Source organism: Ambystoma mexicanum, chromosome 13 (genome assembly GCF_040938575.1).
Source record: "Ambystoma mexicanum isolate Mex_15411 chromosome 13, UKY_AmexF1_1, whole genome shotgun sequence".
In the NCBI taxonomy this organism is placed as follows: Eukaryota; Metazoa; Chordata; class Amphibia; order Caudata; family Ambystomatidae; genus Ambystoma; species Ambystoma mexicanum.
In genome coordinates, this window is record NC_090938.1 from 593,456,959 (window position 1) to 593,480,515 (window position 23,557).

General features: G+C 47.8%; 1 protein-coding gene across 2 annotated transcripts in view; it reads left to right on the plus strand.

The window, feature by feature from the left end:
* The window catches only part of EZH1 (enhancer of zeste 1 polycomb repressive complex 2 subunit), an 834,444-nt gene that overhangs the window by 657,312 nt on the left and 153,575 nt on the right, over window positions 1–23,557 (plus strand). For both annotated transcript variants that reach the window (XM_069634417.1, XM_069634418.1), the window contains exons 14-15: window positions 1,510–1,601; window positions 12,752–12,792. In XM_069634417.1, coding sequence (XP_069490518.1) covers window positions 1,510–1,601; window positions 12,752–12,792 — 133 coding nt within the window. The remainder of the gene's footprint in view (window positions 1–1,509; window positions 1,602–12,751; window positions 12,793–23,557) is intronic.

Sequence of the window (23,557 nt, forward strand, 5' to 3'; positions counted from 1 at the left end):
ATCGCACAGGCATTTTTGTTGTCTCATGTACATCAGAGAACAGATCATAACTGAGAATTGAAAACCTAGGAGCAGTTTGAAACTGTTTTCAAACATCATTCACCAAAGGTGAAACTAATATTTCCTACAAGGCTAAATATACGATGAGGTGTATATTTACTGGGTATCCAAGACTTCGAGCGCACCCCTGATTCATAGCAGAAGGGAAAAGGAATCAATCAGCCAAGGTGGGAGCCGCAGATCTGGATGTGAAAGGGTGAGATGAAGAGGCAGACATGATGTGAGAAGATATATCTCTTGCATGCTACCAGGAATGACTTAATCTGCCTGTTTAAACTACAGAGTTGCTTTCTAAATCTAAAGGTGAATCTATCCAATGTAGGTTTTATTATGGGGTGTTCCAAATAATTCGAAATTAGTTTTGGATCAATTGGAGTGACTTGTGGAAAAGATTTGAGAATCGACAAGTTGGACATTTCTCCATTGTATAGCCAACCCACAGAACAGAACATTAGTAAATGTGTGTGAGTGGTGGGAGAAAGGGCTGTGATGATTTAAAATCAATAAAGTGATACTAAAAAGTAAGATGCCACTTGCAAGAGGAGAGCAGAATTATCCATGGCCAAATTGAAGCCACTGTTGGGGTCAGGCCAGTTAGATGTGAAACCTTTTCCCTGAGATGGTATGATTGATATTTGAGCAATTCTAAACCCTCTTTAGAAAATAGCCCATGGTGATCTGGGGGAAAATTGGTTTATCCGCTGGTAACTGGGCTTAATGAATCTCTTGATTCAATACACCTCTCTGTGTTTCCGCTGACAAAAGTACTAACATTCCACTAAGTGTTGGAAAGTTTTCTATGGTAGCTCACCCTACTGTTTTGATGGATAGATGGCATACTACAATCTCAATTTGAAATCTCAGGCAACCTATACTCTTGCCGTTTGTTTGAAATGTAGTTTTGCTCAAGGAAGCATGCCTTTGCATAAGTGTTCCACCTGTTGCGTTTATACTGCAAGTACGGGCCCATTGTGTTTTGGATCCATTGCCAAACTGATATATTTGAACTGGGATAAAGGGTGTGGTGTAGATCTAATTTAGCCAGTTTCTAATCAGTCTTTACCCTTCAAAGTCCCAAGTGATATAAGTGTGGCATCCACATATGTTTCATGGAAAGGTATTTTGAGTTAGTTGCCCAGTCCAAATGGGCAGGCAACGTTTAGGACATTGATAAAGCTTAGGGGGTGCGATGGAGCACAGGAAAAAGGTTTCATATGGCGATCGTCTATACATAGCAGCCCTTAGATTACTGACAGATGTGTGATAGTTGCAATGGTCCCCTCCCCTTTTAACTGAGGTCATGTTGACACTCCAGTGTTCTGGGTAGATTTCAATTAAAAGCCTATAGCTATATTTGTAGTGTATGGGAACTACGTCTGTCACTTGAACCAGCTGTAACATTATAACAACTTTGTCATTGAGTGAAGGAGACCTCTTCTGCATTCTCAGGTCTTTCAGTTTGCTGTGAAAGATTCGCTGATATTGAAAATGCCGACAAAAGAATTAATGACCACAGCACAAAAGAAGAAGCGAAAACACAGGCAAGTCTTTAGAATGCATACTTTACTTGCATGGGAAGAGGTATGTGAAGCAGAGAATGATTTTGATGGTGTGCTTATGGTTCTAAAACTGAGCTCCCTTCCACTTGCCTTAAGAATTTCCCTGAAAATATGCAACTTTGCGTATTGGCCTCACTTATGGTTGACCAGAAGGCTTGCTGTTACATTCTCCCATTGTCCTCTCTTCCAACCACACCTTGGAGTTGCACATCTAGTGTAGACATTACACACTGTAGGCTTGGGAACACTAAGGGATTTGCCCATTGGTGTGGGGTGGCATCTAGTGGTATGTGAACAAGGTGGTTGCTTAGGGTTGTGTAGCAGTTCCCAGTCTTGGAGACCTGTATCAAACTTAGATATTGGTAGAGCCAAGTTAGAAAATGGTTTCTGGTGCTTGTTAATCTGCTTGGAATCACATGCTGTGCATATAGGCCGACATCCAGTGGTAACCGCATAGTATTGCATCTTGTCTTTCGGAGACCGAAAGGGGACGTTGGCATAGGCTTGTCTGTAACACTATCCCTATCGTGACGTGTAGTGTACCCAAAATCCCTCACGCGCCGAAGTCCCTCAGATAGTTTTTTCCCACCCAGATAACTGGTTGCCCTATAGCGGATGAAGACTGCGGGGGATTAGTCTACGGCATTGGATTTCGGCACCTAAGATCCCGCGGCCGGACTTTCCACGTGATCGGGCCCTCTGGCCGACCTTTACAGTAGGGAGAGTGGGGTCGGGGTGGCCATATTTTCGGTATGTCTTTCCTCCTTTCCCCTCTTTACCCTTTTGGTCTGGTCATCTTCCCCTTTGGCTGTGGAAAGGACTCCTTTTAGATTCTGCCCTAAGTGTAGGGTCAGATATCCTTGGAAGGACGAACACAGGACGTGCAACGCCTGTCTCCCCTTAGATCACGACGAAAAGCGGTGTGCGGCCTGCAAACTCCTTCGGCCTAAGACCCTTAAGGAGCTACGTGTAAAGCGGTGGGCCGCGTATCGTATGTCGCGGGTGGAACCCCCTTCCCCCACGCCACACCCGCTGAGAGTGACGGGGGCACCTCAAATGACCAAATATCCGTTGCGGATGTGATAGACCTCGAGGCGGACACTTCTAGGTCCGCCACGCCTGTCCCCTTTAAGGCCTGACTCTGGTCTCGCTTCAGGGACAACACCCGGTGACTGGGGCGTACAAACGCATCTCACTAAGCATACAACCCCTACATCGGTTTCGACGTCCTCGTCGAAAAAGGTGAGAACGCCAACAGGGCCATCGAAAATTTCAACGGCCTCTTCGGATCGCGCAGATCCAAAGCCTTCCCTGCATCCTCAGCAGCGTCTTGCAACTGGGCAATCAAAAACAAGTAAGGGTGCTACTCCTAAAACTTCACACGTCGAAGCGCGGAAATCCGACGCTACGACAGTCCCGAATGCCGCAATAGGCCCGAAAGCTACGACTAGGCCTCTAGTCAAAAAACCGACCACTAGGCCCTCTAACGCCACGGAAGGTAATACACCTACCGATAGACCATTGGAGCAATTATCTCACGCCGATTCTGCGATTATCGAAGACGGCATCGAGAGGATTACGGCGGTGGTGGGACTTATCCCGGTTCCGCCTAAAATTATGGGGCAAGCCGCGGAAAAATCTTAGGATGCGGTTTGGGGCCCCGATTCTCACGATACTTATGAAGATAGCCAAGAGCCTCTTTCTGACACCCTAAGAGACTCTTTTCGGCGCCGTAGGGCGGAAGACAATGTTTTTCCACCCATAGGCCCGCTTGGGTCCTCCAAATGGACTAGAGAGAAATTCGAAGGGTGTATGGATCGGCTGGAGAGAATTATCAGTTTTTCTGATCATCCATCCCCGAAAAGGTCTCGTGGAGAGCCTAACCCTCAATTTTCTTCTCATTTTCAATAATATCGGCCTTATGTCCCGTCCAGCAGGAAGACATTGTCCATATGACACCTATAGGGACATTTACAATGAAGAGGAAGAAGCTTCATTTCTACTGAATGTTGAAGAGGAACAGCAGGGGTGCCACAGACAATTTGGAAGAAACTCAGCAGGAGGGAATGGACCCATGGTCATTGCCACATCAAGATCAGGACACTGATGTTTTGTGTTTGGATTCCCCTCCGTCCACCCCGGCTCGTCAGGCCTCACCTGTAGATGACCAGATGGCCTTCATCTCTATGTTGAAAAAGGCAGCTGAACACTTTCAGATCTCTACTCAAGAGGCTGTGCCTGAGCAGGATGATTTTGTAGAGGATATCCTTAAGGAGAAGCTGTTACGCTCACCTGGCATCCACAGGGACGCCACCCAGCCCTGGTTGGATGATTTGCACTCTCGAACCCTCTCCCGGTCCCTTGGTAAGGCCCCTGGTTAAAAATGGGTCTGCAATATAGGAGAGCTGGATTCAATACCAGATTGTCTTTGTTTTCTCACCTCCATTGGCCTCAGCTCCTTCCTCCCACTTGGGCCCTCTCCTCACCTTAATATTGTAAAAGGTGGATTCTCTGTCCTGCTCCTTGTGGCAGGGGCACGTAGATGTGGGGGGCGAGCAGCGACCAAGTTACTTCACTGGTGCAAGCCCCCCCTTTGGGAATCCAGGTCTGCTGCGACTCCGTAGGTTTGCTGCTTTACAGTCTTTATATGCAGTTCTTATGTTCCTCTTAGTTGGAATAACAATTTCTTGCTTCTTTCCTATGGAAAGGTATTTTGGTGTTGTCATGCAGTTTGAAGATAAGCATGGGCCGGTAGGCGAATGCGCGGTGTGCGCAATGTTGCCCGGTGAGTAATGCGCGGCGCTGTTTTGCCTTTTATATTGCTAACCTGTGTCTTTTCTCTCCTTGCAGCTTGCGATGTTCCTCTCTGACTGCCGTAATGTTCCAGCAATGATACTGACCGGGAGATGACTACCCAGGTAAGAATTGTGTGGCTTTCTTCATTCAGGAGGAAACGTGAGTAAACGCTTACTAATGCTGTCTTTCTTTCTCCTCTTTCCAGGTTATGGTATTCCAGGATGCATGCGGTGCCGGATGATGGAGTTCGTACCTTCAGGTGAGTGGAAATGAAGTCAGCGATGGATTGAAGACAGGATACTGTTCCAGGTAAGTTTCGTAGTGTTCTTTCTCTCTCTGCAGGTCCTTGGTTTCAGGTAAGCTGGCATCAAAGAACTGGACACGGTGAGCGTTACGCTGCCCACAGCAGAATAACGTAAAGCATGTTCTGCTGTTTGGGTGCGGTTTAAATAGTCCCAGGTAAAGTAGTACAGGTAAAATAGTCCCAGGCCTGCCACACCCAAAGTAGTCCAGGTAAAGTAGTCCCAGGCCTGCCACACCCAAAAGACTAGACCGCATAGCTCAGTTCCTTGTAACTGAGCTATGTGTGTGCCTCCATGTTGGCTGAACCCCCCCCCCAAGTTAAATAGTCCCAAGTAAATCGTCCCATTCTAAAGTTGGTCTTCATGATGGTTATGAGCCTGGCGCCAAAGGCGCCAGGACTGACTCCAAGAGAGTCTTGGATGAGCTTTTAAGGCCTTTGACCTAGCCCTAACTGGAAGGCTGACTTGCCAGTGAGGGCCACGGGCAAGGGTCACGACAGAAGCCTCCATCTAGCCAAGCCATTCCCCTCCTTAATTCCATCAAGAGAAGGTTGGCTCCCTCCTTGGTATCACCAGCTCAAACCCGGGAAGTGAACCCAAGAGTGGAAAAATTGTTTCGGCTGTCTCCTTCCGACCCTCTTGACATTAGAGGGCGCGCCATCCCCGACTCTCTGGTAGTGACTACCACCCGAAAAAGGACAGGGGTACCCCTTGCCACTGGGAAGGCCCCTCTGGACAAGGAATCCAAGAGGCTGTATGCTCTAGGCCAGGGTTGCACAACTGATTTTGACATAGGGGCGAAAGTACTTTACATGATGGCTATAGTGGGCGGAAAAGTAAATGTGGGCGGGGCGGTAGGCGCAGCAGGCGAGGCGTGGCGGAAGGCTTTTTCAACCCCCAATTTTTATTAAACACATGGAAAACGAATACGTTTTTGAGGTGTAACAATTTTTATTTGTATTTCAAACTTTTATTTTGTACTACACATTTTCCATTGTTATCATTTATTTTTATTTAGCTATTGCATATTGTCTCTTTAATTAAATTATATATATTTTATTGACCCTTGATTGGACATTCCGTTATTTTGGTCTGCTATACTTTGCTGTTTGGGATGCCAAGAGGAGTATGGCCTTTGTTGAGTCAGGTTTCCACAAAAAGTGTGCCTGTTTTAGCTTTATTATTGGGTTCACTCTTGGAGTGCGACACTATGCCCCATGGCCCCCACCCCTCAACCAAACACTATGCCTCATGGCTCCCACCCCCAACCAAACACTATGCCTCATGGCTCCCACCCCCAACCAAACACTATGCCCCATGGCTCCCACCCCAACCAAACAATATGCCCCATGCCCCCCTGACCCACAACCAAACACTATGCCCCATGGCCCCCTTACCCCCAACCAAACAATATGCCCCATGGTGCCCACCCCCCAACCAAACAATATGCCCCATGATGCCCACCCCCCAACCAAACACTATGCCCCATGGCCCCCACACCTCAACCAAACCCTATGCCCCATGGCCCCCAACCAAACACTATGCCTCATGGCTCCCACCCCTCACCCTTCACTCTTGGAGTGCGACACTATGCCCCATGGCTCCCACCCCTCAACCAAACACTATGCCCCATGGTACCCACCCCTCAAACACTATGCCTCATGGCTCCCACCCCCAACCAAACACTATGCCCCATGGCTCCCACCCCCAACCAAACACTATGCCCCATGGCCCCCTCACCCCCAACCAAACAATATGCGCCATGCCCCCCTGACCCCCAACCAAACACTATGCCCCATGGCCCCCTTACCCCCAACCAAACACTATGCCCCATGGTGCCCACCCCCCAACCAAACAATATGCCCCATGATGCCCACCCCCCAACCAAACACTATGCCCCATGGCCCCCACACCTCAACCAAACCCTATGCCCCATGGCCCCCAACCCCCAACCAAACACTATGCCTCATGGCTCCCACCCCTCAACCAAACACTATGCCCCATGACACCCACCCCTCAACCAAACACCATGGCCCCCAACCAAACACTATGCCCCATGCAACCAAGCATGCACCATGCACCCATACAGACCCAAACTCCCACCCCCCAATGCAGCACTCAAACTCACAAGCATACACCAATACACCCATACAGACCCGAACCCCCAACCCCAACTCAGCACACAAACTCACAAGCATACACCATGCACCCATACAGACCCGAATCCCCCACCCCCAACTCAGCACACAAACCCACAAGCATACACCAATACACTATGCACCCATACAGACCCGAACTCCCACCCCCCAACTCAGCACACAAACTCACAAGCATACACCATGCAACCATACAGACCCGAATCCCCCACCCCAACTCAGCACACAAACCCACAAGTATACACGAATACACTATGTACCCATACAGACCCGAACTCCCACCCCCCAACTCAGCACACAAACTCACAAGCATACACCATGCATCCATACAGACCTGATCCCCCTCACCCCCCAACTCACCAAATAAACTCACAAGTATGCACCCATACAGACCCGGACCCCCCACACCTGCTTCTCAACATACACTGAACGTGCACACAACAACAACAAACATTCAGGCAGACCCGACCCTCTCCATCCCGCCCAGCATATCAACACACACTGCACTTGCACACAAACACATTCAGGCAGACCCAACGCACCCCAACCCCGCATCTCAACACACACTGCGTTTGCACACAAGCACATTCTGGCAGACCCGACACAACCCACCCCCGCATCTCAACACACAGTGCACTTTCACACAAACACATTCAGGCAGACCCGACACACCCCACCCCCGCATCTCAAAACACACTGCACTTGCACACAAAAACAAACATTCAGGCAGACCCGACACACACCCCACCCCTGTATCTCAACACACACTTCACTTGCACAAAAACACATTCAGGCAGACCCGACGCAGACCCGACACACACCCTACCCCCGCATCTCAACACACACTGCACTTGCACACAAACACATTCAGGCAGACCCGACACACACCCCCCCCCCTCCGCATCTCAACACACACTGCACTTGCACAAAAACACATTCAGGCAGACCCGACACACACCCCACCCCCGCATCTTAACACACACTGCGCTTGCACACAAAAACAAACTTTCAGGCAGACCCGACACACACCCTACCCCTGCATCTCAACACACACTGCACTTGCACACAAACACATATATTCAGGCAGACCCGACACACACCCCACCCCCGCATCTCAACACACACTGCACTTGCACACAAACACATTCAGGCAGACCCGACAAACACCCCACACTCGCATCTCAACATACCAGCAACACAAAGATCAGAGACACACACACACACATCCCCCCTCCCAAAAAAAATCTGTACTTACCGGACGACGTGCTGGAAGGCAGGCTAGCTGGAACGCTGGCGAAGGTCCAGTACTACGGCTGCCGTGGCCGGGGCAAGGCTGAAATGCCTTCCGGCATCAAGCCTTACTGGCCACGCCAGCGGTAGTGCTGGCCCTCCATTGGTGCAGCACACATGCACTACGTGGCTTGTAGGAGCTGCGTGGTGCGTGTGCCCTGAGCCAATGAGGGCCAGTGTTTTGTCCGGCCCGGACGACAACAAAGACTTTTCCTAATGGAGGGTGGCTGATGCTGCTTGCGGGCCGCCCTCCATTAGGAAAGTCTTTGTTGCTGGCGGGCTGGACAAAATGGCATGGTGGGCCGCAACTGTCCCGCGGGCTGTATGTTGTGCACCCATGCTCTAGGCAAACAAGTGACCTCGGCTGCCGCATACACTACACGGATATCAAATAATACCACGCTATTGGCAAGTTATGCTGACGCTCAGTGGAACCTGCTCCAGGAAGGCCTCCAAGAGGTTCCAGAACCCGTCCAATCCAAGCTTCTCTCCATTATAGTCAAGGGAAGACAAGTGAACCAGAATGTGATTAAAAACACCCCGGACATGGCTGAAACAGCAGGCAGGTCTCTGGCCCAAGGGACCCTACTCAAAAGACACGCTTGGCTGCGTACTTCAGGGTTTAAACCCAAAACGCAGGCCTCTCTCATCAGTAAGCCTATTGAGGAAGCTAACCACTTCAGGAAAGCAGTTGATGAGGCCTTAAAAACAGCCAAGAAAGAGCACGAGACTCTTAAATCCCTGCAACAGATCACACAAAAACCTTCCCCCCCAGAGAGGTAATAACTCTCGGCGGTCCTTTCAAGGGCAGTCCCGTGCAGGCCAAAACAACTATGGCATGGGGAATTCAGCACAGGACAAACTTCAGGAAGCACCGCATACTACCCTTCAAGGGGACAGCGACGCAGCAACGGCAGAGGTAGAGGCCCCAATCCTAGAGGAGCCGCAGCCTCTGGTCAGAAATGACCACCAGATCCAACTTCAGACCAGTGGGTCATAAAGACGGTCGCCCACGTGTACTGCTTGGAATTTGCCCGACCTCCACAATTCAGACCACCGCGCTCACAGCGCCTTTCACCGGACCATCTGGAGATCATGAATAAAGAGGTGGAAGCCCTGCTGGGAAAGGACGCCATAGAAGCCATCCCTATTCTTCAGGTAAACAAAGGTATTTATTCAGGGTACTTCCTTGTACCCAAAAAGGACCTCACCATGCACCCTGTTCTAGACCTGCGTCCAGCACCATAAAGCCCCAGAGGTTTTGCATGGTAACACTACAGGAGGTGATCCCACTGCTGAAACAGGGGGACTACATGGCAACATTTGACATGAAAGATGCATACTTTCACATTTCAATGTTGCCAGCGCACAGGAAATATCTAAGGTTCATCATAGAGGACGGGCATTACCAGTTCAAGGTACTTCCCTTCGGCATCGCCTCAGCGCCAAGGGTGTTTACCAAGGTCCTGGCAGTAGCTGCAGCACACCTGCGCAGACTATACGTCCCAGTTTTCCCTTACCTCGACGACTGGCTCATCACAGGGGACTCCTACAACACATGTTTTTCGAACACCCAAAAAACAGTAGATCTTCTGTTCAGTCTGGGTTTCTCAATCAACGAGAAGAAATCCAGTCTAGTCCCCAGTCAAAAAAAAACAATTTCTGGGAGCTCTAATTCGGACAGAAGACAGTCTCGTCTTTCCCACCAACGAGAGGGTTCAGAACATGCTTTTTCAGATTCCTCAATATGTAGCCAGTCGGGAGGTGACGGTGCGCATGGCCATGCGCTTGCTAGGAATGATGGGGTCGTGCATATACTTGGTTCCCCACGTGTGGCTGCGCATGCGTCCCATGCAAGAGTGGCTCAACAGCCAGTGGTGTGAGGCCAGCGGACAATGGGAAGATCTGGTAGTTGTCTCGCCAGCCCTCGTTCTCTCTCTGCAGTGGTGGTCAAGAGAAAACCTCTTGAAGTGGAAAACCTTCACCACCCCTGCAGTGGAAGCCACTCTAACGACAGACGCATCTCTCACAGGGTGGGGGGCTCACCTGCATCAGCAGACAGCACATGGAGTGTGGTCCCGTCAAGTAGCATCCAACCATATAAATTTACTGGAGCTATTAGCAGTGTTCAAAGCACTAAAGGCCTTTCAGAAGCAGCTGTAAGGGAAGACAGTGCTGATTCTAACGGAAAGCACTACAGCTATGTATTACCTGAACAAACAGGGGGGCACTCACTCTACAGGGATATCCAAGCTGTCCCAAAACATTTGGCTATGGGCTCTCAAACACAAGATGTTTCTGTTGCCCCAACATGTTCCAGGGGAACTCAATCTTCTGGCAGACGTGCTCAGCAGAGATTTTCCTCTTCCCGAAGAATGCGAATGGCGTCTGCACGAAGACATTGTGTCAAACGTCTTTGCAGAATGGGGCTTCCCAGAGATCGACTTGTTTGCAACTCAGGATAACGCCCAATGCCAAGACTACGCCTCCAGGTACCTCCAGAACCGCTCCAAGGGGAACGGTCTCTGGATTACATGGTCAGGGAAATTTGTGGGCCCGCCAACCCTTGTTCGCTCACCTAATGGAAATGTTGCTCTCCCCACCAGTGAAACTACCCTGCCCATACAACATGTTGTCTGAGGACAGGGGGGAGACCCTACACTCATGCCCACACACTCTGAATTTAGCAGCTTGGCTCCTGAGGTCATAGATTTTGGACACCTCAGAGGTGCATGGACATACTCAGGGAGGCTAGGAAACCGAACACACGTTATTGCTAGGCCAGCAAATGGAAACGTTTTGTCATTTGGTGTAATTCCAAGGGTGTCAATCCCATCGATTGCTCACCCACCCACATTGTGATGTACCTAACCCATCTGCTGGACATTGGGTTAGTCTTCAATTCCCTAAAGGTTCATCAGCCTACACCACATTACAACAAAAAGTGTTGTGGTGGAAGATACCGGTGATTAAGGCCTTTATGGAAAGGGTTAAGAGGATTTATCCTCCCATTTCTCACCCAGCTCCTGGCTGGGACCTAAATGTGGTTTTGACCAGGCTCATGGGAGCTCCCTTTGAGCCTATGCATAAAGCAAGTCTAAAAGACCTGACTTGTAAAACGTCCTTCCTAGTGGCTATCACTTCTATCAGAAGGGTTAGCGAACTACAGGCACTTTCTGTTCTAGACCCCTTTGTTACAGTCCACAGGGATAAGGTAGTTCTGCGCACGCACCCCAGATTTGCGCCTAAATTCATATCGAAGTTCCATGTCAACCAGTCGATTGAACGACCTACCTTTTTACAGAATCCCACTAGCATGGCTGAAAGAAGCCTACACACACTAGATGTGCGCAGAGCAGTCATGTTCTACCTGGAATGAACTAAACCACTGAGGAAAACAAACCAATTTTTAGTTTCAGTGGCAGCTGGTAGAGAAGGGGATCAGCTATCTCAAGGTGGATTGTCAAGTGCATCACACTGTTATGCTCTTGCTAAGAGAGAACTACCCTTCAAGCCTAGAGCACACTCTACTCGGGGCACTGGGGCTTCCATAGCATTCATTGCAAATGTTCCCCTAGGGTCCATTTGCAAGGCGGCAACCTGGAGTTCTGTACACAACTTTACAAAACACTATTGCATAGATACTCATTGTAGGTCTGATTCTCAGGTGGGACAAGCGGTACTAAGACATCTTTTCTCTACTGTTCCTTCTCACAACCCACTTCCAACTCCGGGTACTGCTTGCTTGTCTATGCACAGCATGTGATTCTAAGCAGATTAACAAGCATCCGAAGACATGCATTACTTACCTTAATAGCATAGCTGATGATTGTATCTGCTTAGATTCACATGCACCCTCCCTACCTCCCCGCTCGGGGTGGAAGGAACATAGACGTCTTACTACTTTCTCTCTTTATCTACTCACTCACTATAGCCTTGGGCTCCCTCATGGCAGATAAAATACAATCGGAGGGACCTCGGCACGTGAGGGATTTTGGGTGCACTACACGTCACGATAGGGATAGTGTTACAAACACGCCTATGCCGACGTCCCCTTTCGGTCCCCGAAAGACAAGATGCAATACTCTGCGGTTTCCAATGGATGTCGGACTATATGCACAGCCTGTGAATCTAAGCAGATACAACAATCAGAAATGCTATTACGGTAAGTAATGCATGTCATCCACCCTATGCGCTGTCATGTGGGCCTTTATTCCCACAGATGCCTGGGCAGCACAGAGACATCATCTCTACGTTATATTGAGATCAGTAATAAAGTGCAGTCATCTAGGCTCCCGGAACTCAGTCTCCCCAATTGCTGATCCTGAGATTTATACAGAAATCTCAGATATCCTTAAAATGTATGCAAATATCACAATATCGTGAAAGTGATTAGAGGTGTTAAAACTAATTTGCAGGATGCATTTCCGTGTTATCTGTGCCAGTTCTAAACTGGGCCCGTGGATCCCCAACAGTTAGGGTTCCTCTCTTGGCCAATAGCAAAGCGCTGTGTTGGAGTGCTGCTCATTTGTCTACTTCAAACCTGTCTTTGGATGTTTCTTACGGCCTGCCACTCGTTTTCTTTTAGGTTATGGGCTGCCCACTGCAGAAAGATTCAGCTGAAGAAAGGTATGGTATTTCTTTGTAGTTTTCTTAGTCATTAATATAACTGGGATTTGTTTTTTTTATCTGTACATTTCCGTGTTTGTTAATCTCGTATTTTGATGATGTGTAACAACATATCAGAATGCTATTTTTCATTGCCCGGAGATTAGTTATCTACTTTAAATAATGCATATTTATTTTGTCACTTTAAGAAATAGATATACAATTTGCAATGGTTATGCTATGTACATATTCAATAGAATGAATTGATGAATTGTGTAACTGTAAAATCTTTGTCATGCAATACTTAACACTACTGTGCAGTAGTGTAGAAACACGCTCCCTTTTCTGATCAGCTGGGAATAAAAATTAACCCTAATTTAGTCTGACCTTGGGGAGACTACAAGGCTCCTCTGTTAAATTGGACCATCAACTTCAATCTCACTGAAGCAAACAATAGTATGCACTATGGAATGTCCTCTTCCAAGCAATATTTCAAGAAATGTATGTATGTCCAGATAGATAAGCATAGGCTGGCATACACACCTAACTCCCTCTAAACAGTTGTCAGAACAAGGGTTGAATTGAGGTTCCAACAGAAGTGTCCAGACTTGGAAGTTCATCTGAGATTATAGACAAAATGCTTGTTTGATTTTACATAGTGAATACTCTACAAACGAATTCTGCTCAATTCTTTCTTTGAAACACTTTATTTCAGCGTTAGCCATGAAAGCTTAAGACACATATAAAGCATGTAACTTTGCATGATTCAAAACTAAAAACTTGTAAAATTTCCATATGACATATCAAAATGACCAAACACCAAAAACGTTTTGAATGTTAGTCTAGGTTCCTATAACTATACTTGTGCAAAATACAAAAGCAGCAGCAATGTGAATACAGCAATTCATCTCCTAAACTCTGTTTAGATCATAAACTTACAGTCTTTAGTATAACATTATTCTATCCATGAAATCATTGCAACACTTTTACAAGTAACATGTTTTCAGTAATAAGCCATTGGCGGTGCATACAGTAATAAAGGATATTGGCCCACAATACGTAGGCACATACTAGTAAACTAATTCTAATTTTCTAGATCAATAGTACTTCACCGGCTGTTCTGTACATTTGTAACAACCAATTCTAGTGGTTGCAGCGCAAAGGATGCTTAACAATATTTCCACTAATCTGAAATAGATAAATATCAGACCAGACACTGGAGAATAGTCAATGTTTTAATGAATTGTATTTTCAAACAGCCATTGACATGGCGGTCAGTAAATGAGTGCAATTTGCAGCAAAATATGGAGATTATTTACAAAAAATCTAAACGTTCACACCAAAGGAACAGGAAGTTTAGCTCTGATGAAAGAGAGAGTGCGTTGACGAGAAGAGTCGTCCCCTTAAATGGGAATGTTCTTAAAGAGAAGGTTTGAGGACAGCCAAACATTGATTTCCCCCTCCTGTGAGGATTATTAATAAAGAAATAGTTCTGAAGCCAATAGTCTGTTCGGGCATCTCTGGACATTGTCTGGTTGTGATTATGTACCGTAAAATGTGGCAGGTGAGCTCTCTGGCCAACATACTGCTGCTCTCTTTTCTTCTGTATTTTGTTCCTGGAATGTTCAATTGCTGACAAGCACATGAGAAGAACCCTTCTATTTTATTTTTTAAGAAAACCTACTTCATGTATAGCTCCTTCTGAGAAAAGAAACATTAACACTGAACTAATTTGAACATTATCAAACTATTTGTAGTAAAATACACAGGTTTTGGAGGGGTTAGGTGTTGGCGACTCCTGTAACACTTTGTGGTCACTATTTGAGATTACTGGTGTTTTGCAACAAGGCCCACTGCCTGGCTCTCGGGACCACCAAGGAGATGGCTCACGCCAAGTGTCTCTCCCAGCCAGTCAGTGAATCTTCAGACCAGGGGGGAGGTGTGCGGTGGTGCCCCTGGACACCCACTGACCCATTCTTAGACCCCATCGAGGCTGGGGATATCCAATAACCCCCTCCTGTGGTCTCACTCCCTAACTGGGAGAGTCTGAAGCCCCTTTAGCCAGACCTAAATTCCAAGAGAGAAAACAAATGCTTTCGTTCAGAAGTTGTCTGTTTCACCCATGCAATACTTTTTTTAATTTTATTTTTATTAGATATTTAAACAAACAATACAAACCAAACTTGCAGTGTATACAGTAACATATCCATTATACATTGTTCAGTCACGCTCACTGCTTCCCTTTTACCTCCCCCCCATTACGAGCCTACTTCTACTAGTGTTCTATTCTGCATCTTGTGATGGGGGCGTTTCTGTCCGTGGGGTCCATTGAGTCCGGCACAGACCCAAATAGTTCTGCTATCAGCAGTTTCCAGGCCATGAGAGTCTGTTTCCTCCGCCCCCCCCACCCCAGCGTTGCTGGCTTCTTGCCATACCATGGTTTCCGCCTCCGCCCATTTCTGCAGATCATTCCACCATATCACTAATCAGGGTTTGTGGCATGTCTTCCACCCCATATCAATTCTCCTCTTCGCAAGCGCATATGCCAGATCCTTCAGTTTACTCACGTGCTTGAGTTTCTTTGGCCTAGGGTACCCCCCCAGCAGAAAGGCCCACGCATTATCCACCACAATCTTAATACCTTTTCCTGCTAATTTATGTGCGACCTCACCCCAGAAGCGCCCAATGACCGGGCAGGACCAAAACATATGCACCATGCCCGCATTCTCTTCATCACATCTAGGGCATGCCTGCCGTCCTGCATTTTTAAACTTGGCTATCCTCTGAGGTGTCAGGTACGCCCTATGCGTAATATACAATTGCATCTGTTTAAGTCTTGCGTTCCTTGACACCTTTTTATGATACCCTTGGACTCGTTCCCACATCCATCCTCCATCGGGGTACCCACTTCCTCTTCCCAGTCTAGTCTCAATTGTACTACCTCCTTTCCTACTTTGGACATCATCATCTCGTATATCCGAGATATCTCGTATCCTCCCTCTGCTATGTCATATATTATGTCTACAGTGGCGTCTGGTTCTTCCTCAAGCACCAATTCTGACCACGTTCTCTTGATCTTTCGCACCAATCTATGGTACGTGATATACTGGCCGGTGTGTAGCCCAGTTTCCACCCCATACTCCCCAAAATCTGTTATAGTACCCTCCCGCCAGATATCTCCCATTGTCACTACGCCAGCCGGTTCCCAGTGTTTCCTGATTATCATCCTCAGCTGCTCTTCCCCAGCCGCCAGTGCAACTAGCGGTACCTGAGGGGAGCACGGGCATGGGTTCCCCATCAGTTGACATGCCCTTCGCCACATCCTCCATCCTAGTATCAACATCTTGGGGCGCCCATCTAGCGCAGCCTTGGGTAACCACATTATCTCTTTCAGATAGAATGGGACACAGTCCTGTCTGAACAGCACGGTTTCCGGGGTCACATCCTCTGAAAGCCATTTGGCCACATACTGTAGCTGACTAGCAAAATAGTCAACTTCATAATTAGACAATTTTATACCCCCTTTCTCGTAGGTGTTCTGTAGCTTCCAGAGAGCCACTCTGTTCCGTGTCCCGTGCCACAGAAAGTCTCTACATATGCCAGCCAATTTACTAAAGAATTTCTTTGGTATCATAAATGGGATATTCCCGAAGTAGTGTAGGAGCCGAGGCAAGACCACCATCTTTAACATTGCACCGCGACTGTTACGCTCACCTGGCTCCCACAGGGGCGTCGGTCGGAACCGGACTGCTACGGTCTCCACCCACGTGATGCGTAGTGCAGCGATGACTGACTGGATCTGCCCTCCTAATCTTGTCTGCTTAACCCGTAGAAATATTCGCCTGCAAGTGGAGAGATGGATTTAGCCACTTGTGGATTCAAGTGATGGCACCCCCACAGTCCTCCCCAACTAATGACCTCCGAAAAGCCCTCACAGCAATCTCACCTTATATTCTTGAAAGATGAGCTCTCCATCCTGCGTGGATTTGTAGGGGTGCGTCGATTCCAGTTACTTCACTGGTTTGAAGGCTCGGGAGAGTTCCGGAGAGTATTGACTCTGAGGTTCCTGGTGAGGCCCAGTAAGTATTAAGTTCATAGAGTTCAATATGTCCGATGTTCACTCTTGTTCCCCCCTTCCTTTCTTGTTTGGCAGCTGGCTTGTGAAAAGATGCTCTTGTGGCAGCTGGTGGCGCTCAGGTAAGAGTCTGTATTACCCAGCGCTGTCCGGTAAACGTTGCACGAGGAAAACGTGTTGTTTTGTCTCTCTTTACAGATGCGGCACGTGAAAATATGGAGAGTCACAAAAGGATGCCTCCGGTGGTAAATCAGGTAAGTCTATGGTGGTAAGAATTATATTTGTTGGTTCCCTCGGCTCACCTTGTGGTTTTCTTTTGTCTCCTAGGTGCCGAAGTTCGGCGAAGAAATGATGGAGGCAGTGCCGACCTGAAGGATGCTGTGGAGACTGGTGAGTATGGCGCGGCGCTGCAGCTGGAGGTGCGGCGCGTGCAGAAATGATGTTCTTTACAGGTCCGGAGACAAGATGGATCCAGAATCAGGTGTGGAATAGAAATAAGTTTGTTTTCTAACCTTGTCCCTTTCTTTCCTCTTTGTTTTAGGAGCTCCGGATTCGAGGCGGGCGTGGCAGAAGACTGGATGCAGGCTGCAGGCACGGTGTGTGTTACGCTGCTGGATGCAGAATAATGCGAAGCGTGTGTTGCTGGTCGGGTGTGGTTTAAATAGCCTCAAAATTAGTCCCAGGTAAGAAGTCCCTAGAACCACACCCGAGTAAAAAATAGTCCCTGTAGAAAAATAGTCCCTTTCAGGCTTCATGTTGGATTGGAGTCATTTGCAGCATGGTCTGCCTGAGGTAAGTAATGACTATGAGCCTGGCGCCTTAGGCGCCAGGACTGATTCCTACTATGAGCCTGGCGCCTAAGGCGCCAGGACTGAACCCAGATAGTCCCTAGCCGGGGCAGCTGAGGTTTTGCCTGCTCCCGGGGCTGATGGGCTTGGTCCGGATGCCTGGGGGTAGGCATCATGACAGCACTCCCCCCCGCCCCAAGGCCCTTCCTAAAGTTGTTCTTCCCCTGGGCCCTGGTTTGTCTGGGAAGTTCCGATGGAATCTTTTCACCAACCGAGGTGCATGGACGTGGTCACTAGGTTCCCATGACCTTTCTTGTGGTCCGTAGCCCTCCCAATCGATTAAATAAAAAAGTTTTGATTTAACCATCTTGGAGTCCAGGATATTTTTTACCTCAAATTCAGGTTCTCCATCTATCAAGATGGGGTCGGGTGGTTTGGTTAATCTTGTTCCTGGTTGAACTGGTTTTAAAAGTGAAACCTGAAAGACAGGATGAATGCGCATATTAGAGGGTAATTCCAATTTGACGGCTACCGGGTTGATAATGGCCTTAATAGTGTAAGGTCCCAAATATCTAGGGTTAAAAGTCAGAGTTCCCTTCAGAGGTATGTGTTTTGTAGCCAGCCAAACTTTTTTTTTTTTTTAAATAATTTTATTAATTTTTCAACACAACCAAAAATACCAACCAAACACGCAGTGCATTTTCAACCATTACATTAACATCGATTAGTCTTTGCCCACTGCCCGCCTAATCCCACCCCCCTTCACAAGCCTGTTTGTCCTTCACATTCAGTATCTGCTATACGTGGCAGGGTGTCACTTTCCTCGGATTCCTCTGGATCCGATATTGTTCCGAATAATCCAGCTATTAATGATTTCCATGCCATCAGGGTACCCACTTCTTCTTCCACAATCATGCTACTTGCCTCCTGCCATACCACTGTTTCAGCCTCTGCCCATTTCTGTAACTCCCTCCACCACACCTCCACACGTGGCCTGTGACACTTCTTCCATCCCATAGCAATCCTCCGCTTTGCAAGTACATATGCTAAGTCTTTCAGTTTCCCAACATGCTTTAGTTTTCGTGGTCTGGGAAACCCTCCCAGCAGGCAGGCCCAGGCCGTGTCTATGATTAGCGTAACCCCTTTCTCTGCTAGTTTTTGTGCCACTTCTCTCCAGAAACACTCAATTACTGGGCATGACCAAAACATGTGCGGCATATCAGCGTTTTCTTCATCGCACTTAGGGCACGCCTGTCGCCCAGCATTTCTAAACTTAGATATCCTCAGAGGGGTCATATACGCTCTATGCATTACATACAGCTGTATTTGCTTCAATCTGACATTCCTAGATACCTTCTTGTGGTATCCCAGGGCACGCTCCCACATCCCATCCTCCATCTGGGCTCCCACCTCTGCTTCCCAATCCAATCTCAAATGTGTCAATTCTTTCCCAACCTTGATCATTACCATCTCATACAATCGAGAGATCTCATGCCCCCCCTCAGCTATGTCATATATCATCCCCATAATGGCATCTGGTTCCTCCGCCAACACTGTCTCAGGCCACGTTTTCCGAATTTCCCGCACCAACCTGTGATACGTAACATATTGACCCCTGGGCAATCCTGTCTCTTGCCCCAATCCTTCAAAATCTCTAATGGCACCCTCCTGCCAATTGTCTCCCAACGTTATCAGCCCGACCGACTCCCAGTAGGTTCTGATAATCACCATCTGCTGCTTATCTCCTTCTGCCAAAGCAACCAGCGGTGCCTGCGGGGAACACGGGAGCGGGTCTCCCATCATCCAACATGCCCGGCGCCACATTTTCCAACCCAGCACCATCATCCCCGGGCGCTCCTTAATTTCTGACTCTGGCACCCAGATAATTTCCTTCAGGTAAAACGGTGTACAGTCCAGCCCAAACAATCTAGATTCGGGGGTCTCTTCATCGGAGAGCCATTTGGCCACATATTGCAGTTGTCCCGCTATATAATACACCTCAAAATTAGGTAGTTTAATACCCCCTTTCTCATGAAAATTCTGCAACTTCCATAGCGCCACTCTATTCTGGGTACCATGCCACAGGAAGTCTCTACACATACTATTCAGTTGAACAAAAAACCTCTTGGGAATCATATGTGGTATATTACTAAAATAATGTAGGAGCCTGGGCAGGACCACCATCTTAAGCATCGCCCGTCGTCCCATCATTGCTAAGGGCAATTTCTCCCAAAACCGCATACATTTACGGATTTTTCCAATGGCCATCTCGGTATTATGCCTGTGTTCCTCTTCCGCCGTATGATACACATCTATGCCAAGGTAGCGGAAGGAACCAACAGTCCATGGCACTGGTAACACCGGCAACCTTTCTACAGGGGCTCCCTTATAACTACCCAACAGGAAGATGCTGGACTTTTGGGGATTCACAGCTATGCCGGACAGCTTCGCATACCTTTCCATCACCTCCAGAATATACTGAAGATTTTCTTCAGGGTACCTCAAATACAGTAACAAATCGTCCGCATATAGGGATATCAGGTGTCTTTCCCCTCCTACTTCAATACCTATCGTGTCATATTGTTGCCTGAGGTATATTGCCAGGGGCTCCAGAGCTAGAATGTACAGCATCGGGGACCAGGGGCACCCCTGTCTAGTGCCCCTGCTAAGTTGCCATCTCTGAGATATCACTGCTCCTGTCCGAACCCTGGCCAGCGGCTCACTATACAGCATCTTTGCCCACCTGATGTACCCTGGCCCCACCCCATACTCTTCCAGGGCCGCTAGCAGCCACGGCCATCTAACCGAGTCGAAAGCTTTTACTGCGTCTAAAGACACAACTGCCATTTCTCCTTCATTATCACTACCCCACTCGACCACTCGATGGAGTCGCCTATGATTGTGAGTTATGTTCCTGTCCGGGACATAGCCCGTTTGGTCTGAATGTACTAATTTACTAATTACTTTCCGCAATCTGTTCGCCAGGACCGCCGTCAGTATCTTGCCGTCCTGGTTCAGCATCGACAAAGGCCTGTAAGAGCCACAGCTATGCCCTGGTTTATTAGGTTTGGGGAGTGGTATTATGATAGCTTCTCTGAGTGACTCCGGCAACCGTCCCACTTCAAAAGCTTCATTAAGCATTTCTAGCATTGGGGGGAGTACTTCTTCCCTATATGCCTTATAAAATTCACTAGGGAACCCATCTGCTCCTGGGGTCTTACTGGTAGGTAGTTGCCTAACAACCTCCTCCAACTCCTCCAAGGTAATTGGTGCGTCAAGTTCTTCTCTTTCTTCTGCACTGATCTTGGGCAATCCTATATCCTCCAAAGTTTCAAGTATCTCATCCTGGCTGCCCCCCCTCTGTCTGCGTATAGTTCCCTGTAATAATCCGCAAATTCCCTATTGACTCCCTCTTGGGTGTCTGCTATCTCCCCATCTTCTCTGTTTATTGTTCTAATCGGGGGCCTAGGGGTTTCACTCTTGTATAGCCACGCCAAGAGGCGGCCCGTTTTATCCCCACCCGCATGTTGTTGCTCCAAGTACTTTTTGTAATTAAGGTTGCAGAGCCTTTCCCAGTGTTCCGCACACTTCTGCTGTACCTTAAGTGCTAGCTCTGTGTCTACACTTCCATGTTTTAGTTCTCTTTCTAAATCATCTTCCGTTCTCTGTAAGTCTGCCAGGACCCCGCCCTGCAGACCTTTCGATTTGGCGATGGCTATACCCCGCATCACCACCTTGAAGGCCTCCAATAGTGTACCTGCCGAGTCAACATTGCCTGTGTTCACCTCGAAATAGTTGATGATTTCATCTCTGATATCCTCTCTAAAAACCGGATCTTTGAGCGCCTCTGCACGGAGGCGCCATGTCGGAATCTGCGCCCTAGGGTGGCAATATTGCCACCCCAGGACCAGGGCGAGTGATCCGACAGGACCCTCGCCTTATATTCTATGTGAACGATCTCTATCATTATATCTGGCGTGGCAAAAACATAATCAAGCCTTGTGTGCAGCTGCTGCGGGGCTGAGTAATGCGAATATTGCCTCTCATTAGGATACTTTGTCCTCCACACATCTACCAATCCGAAATCATCTAGCAACGTCTGCAATACCCTAGGCGCTGGGGCGTGCCGGTTGATCTTGTTATCCGACCTGTCTACTTTGGGGTTCAGTACACAATTGAAATGCCCCCCCCCCCAGATCACCGCGCTACCCACGCATAAACCCAGGTTGGTGCACATAGTCCTGAAGTATGCCGCTGTGTTTTGATTAGGGGCAAACATGTTTACAATGCACACCTCTCTATTCTCCACCAACCCTCTCACGATGACCAAACGCCCCTCAGTTTCCACTATTTCTTGTATTAGCTGGAACGGGACGTGTGGCGCCACCCAAACCAGTACTCCCCTGGCATATGCCGAATACGAGGACCCCACTACAGTACCGTTCCACTTTTTCCCAAACAGCTCCAGCTTTTCCTGTGTCAGATGCGTCTCTTGTAACAATGCAATATCTATCTTTTGCCTTTTCAAATACAGAATTACCTTGTTCCTCTTTAAATAACTGTTAAATCCCCTGACATTCCATGTCACTATCTTAAGATCTCCCATAGCTCGTTAATACCCATCTCACCTCCTCCCGGCCACTCCCCCCCACTCACGCAATACTGATACCATTCTCGGGCTATTCCATGTAGGCTCATGTTTGAACTCAAACTCCCCAAAACTATATACACATCAAACTCCCCGCCTCTCTCCCCTCCCCCCCTGTCCTTTCCCCAACAACACCCTCCCTAACTGTTGCCCAGCTCCATCCCTGGATCTCAGGCACCCCCACATCTAGCCCCGTCTAGCACAAGCTTATGCTCAGGGCTCAGTAGGATGAAGTCGCCCTAGTGGCCACTTAACTATTGATTTGTAGCCAGCCAAACTAGATCCCCAATCTGGTATTGTGGAGTTTCATTTCTATGTTGATCAGCATTTTTCTTATATTTCTCTTTTGCTTGTTTCAAATGTTCTGTTGCCTCTTTAAAGGCTTGTGTAACAGAATGCAAATGACTAACTGCAGGCATTTCTAAATGTTGAGGCGAATCTAGTTCTGAGGTTCGAGGGTGATGTCCATATATGGTATAAAAGGGGCATTGTGCGGTTCCTGAATGTACAGAGTTATTGAATGCATACTCAGAAATCCATAAAATATCTTTCCTATTACTTTCGGTCTGGTGTAGCATGCAACGTAGGTACTGTTCAAGGGTCTGGTTGGTCCTCTCCGTCTGACCATCGGTCTGGGGATGGTGACTGGTTGATAACCTCACGTCGATTTGCGCCAGTTGACAACATTTCTTCCAAAAATGTGAAATTAATTGACTACCTCGGTCAGAGACCAATACGGAAGGAAATCCGTGTATTCGAACAATGTTTTCGAGGAACTCCTTGGCCAGAATTGAAGCAGAAGGTAATCCCTTTAGAGGAATAAAGTGGGCCATCTTGGAAAAAAAGATCCACAATAACTAGAATGGTGTTAAATCCATTACATGGAGGTAGATCTGTAATAAAGTCTAACGATAAGGTGTGCCATGGTGTAGGTGGAATATCCAAAGGTTGTAAGAGGCCAGCTGGTTTTTTCTTCTGACTTTTGTTTTGGGTGCAAATGCCACAAGAGATTACAAATGACTTTACGTCTTTTCGCCGGATGGGCCACCAGGATTGTCTCTTAATTTTAGCTTCAGTTTTTGCAATACCTGAGTGTCCTTCCATCAGGGTGTCATGATAATTGGAGATGACTAGTTCTTGTAGTTCCTTGTGTGGTAGAAATAGTCGCCCTTGATAATAAGGTAGGTCATTGATGACTGAGTAGTCCGGGCCTTTCTTCACCCAGGTAGGTATAACAGTGGGTTCTCCCAAATTTTTTGTTTTCGGGGGGTCAGG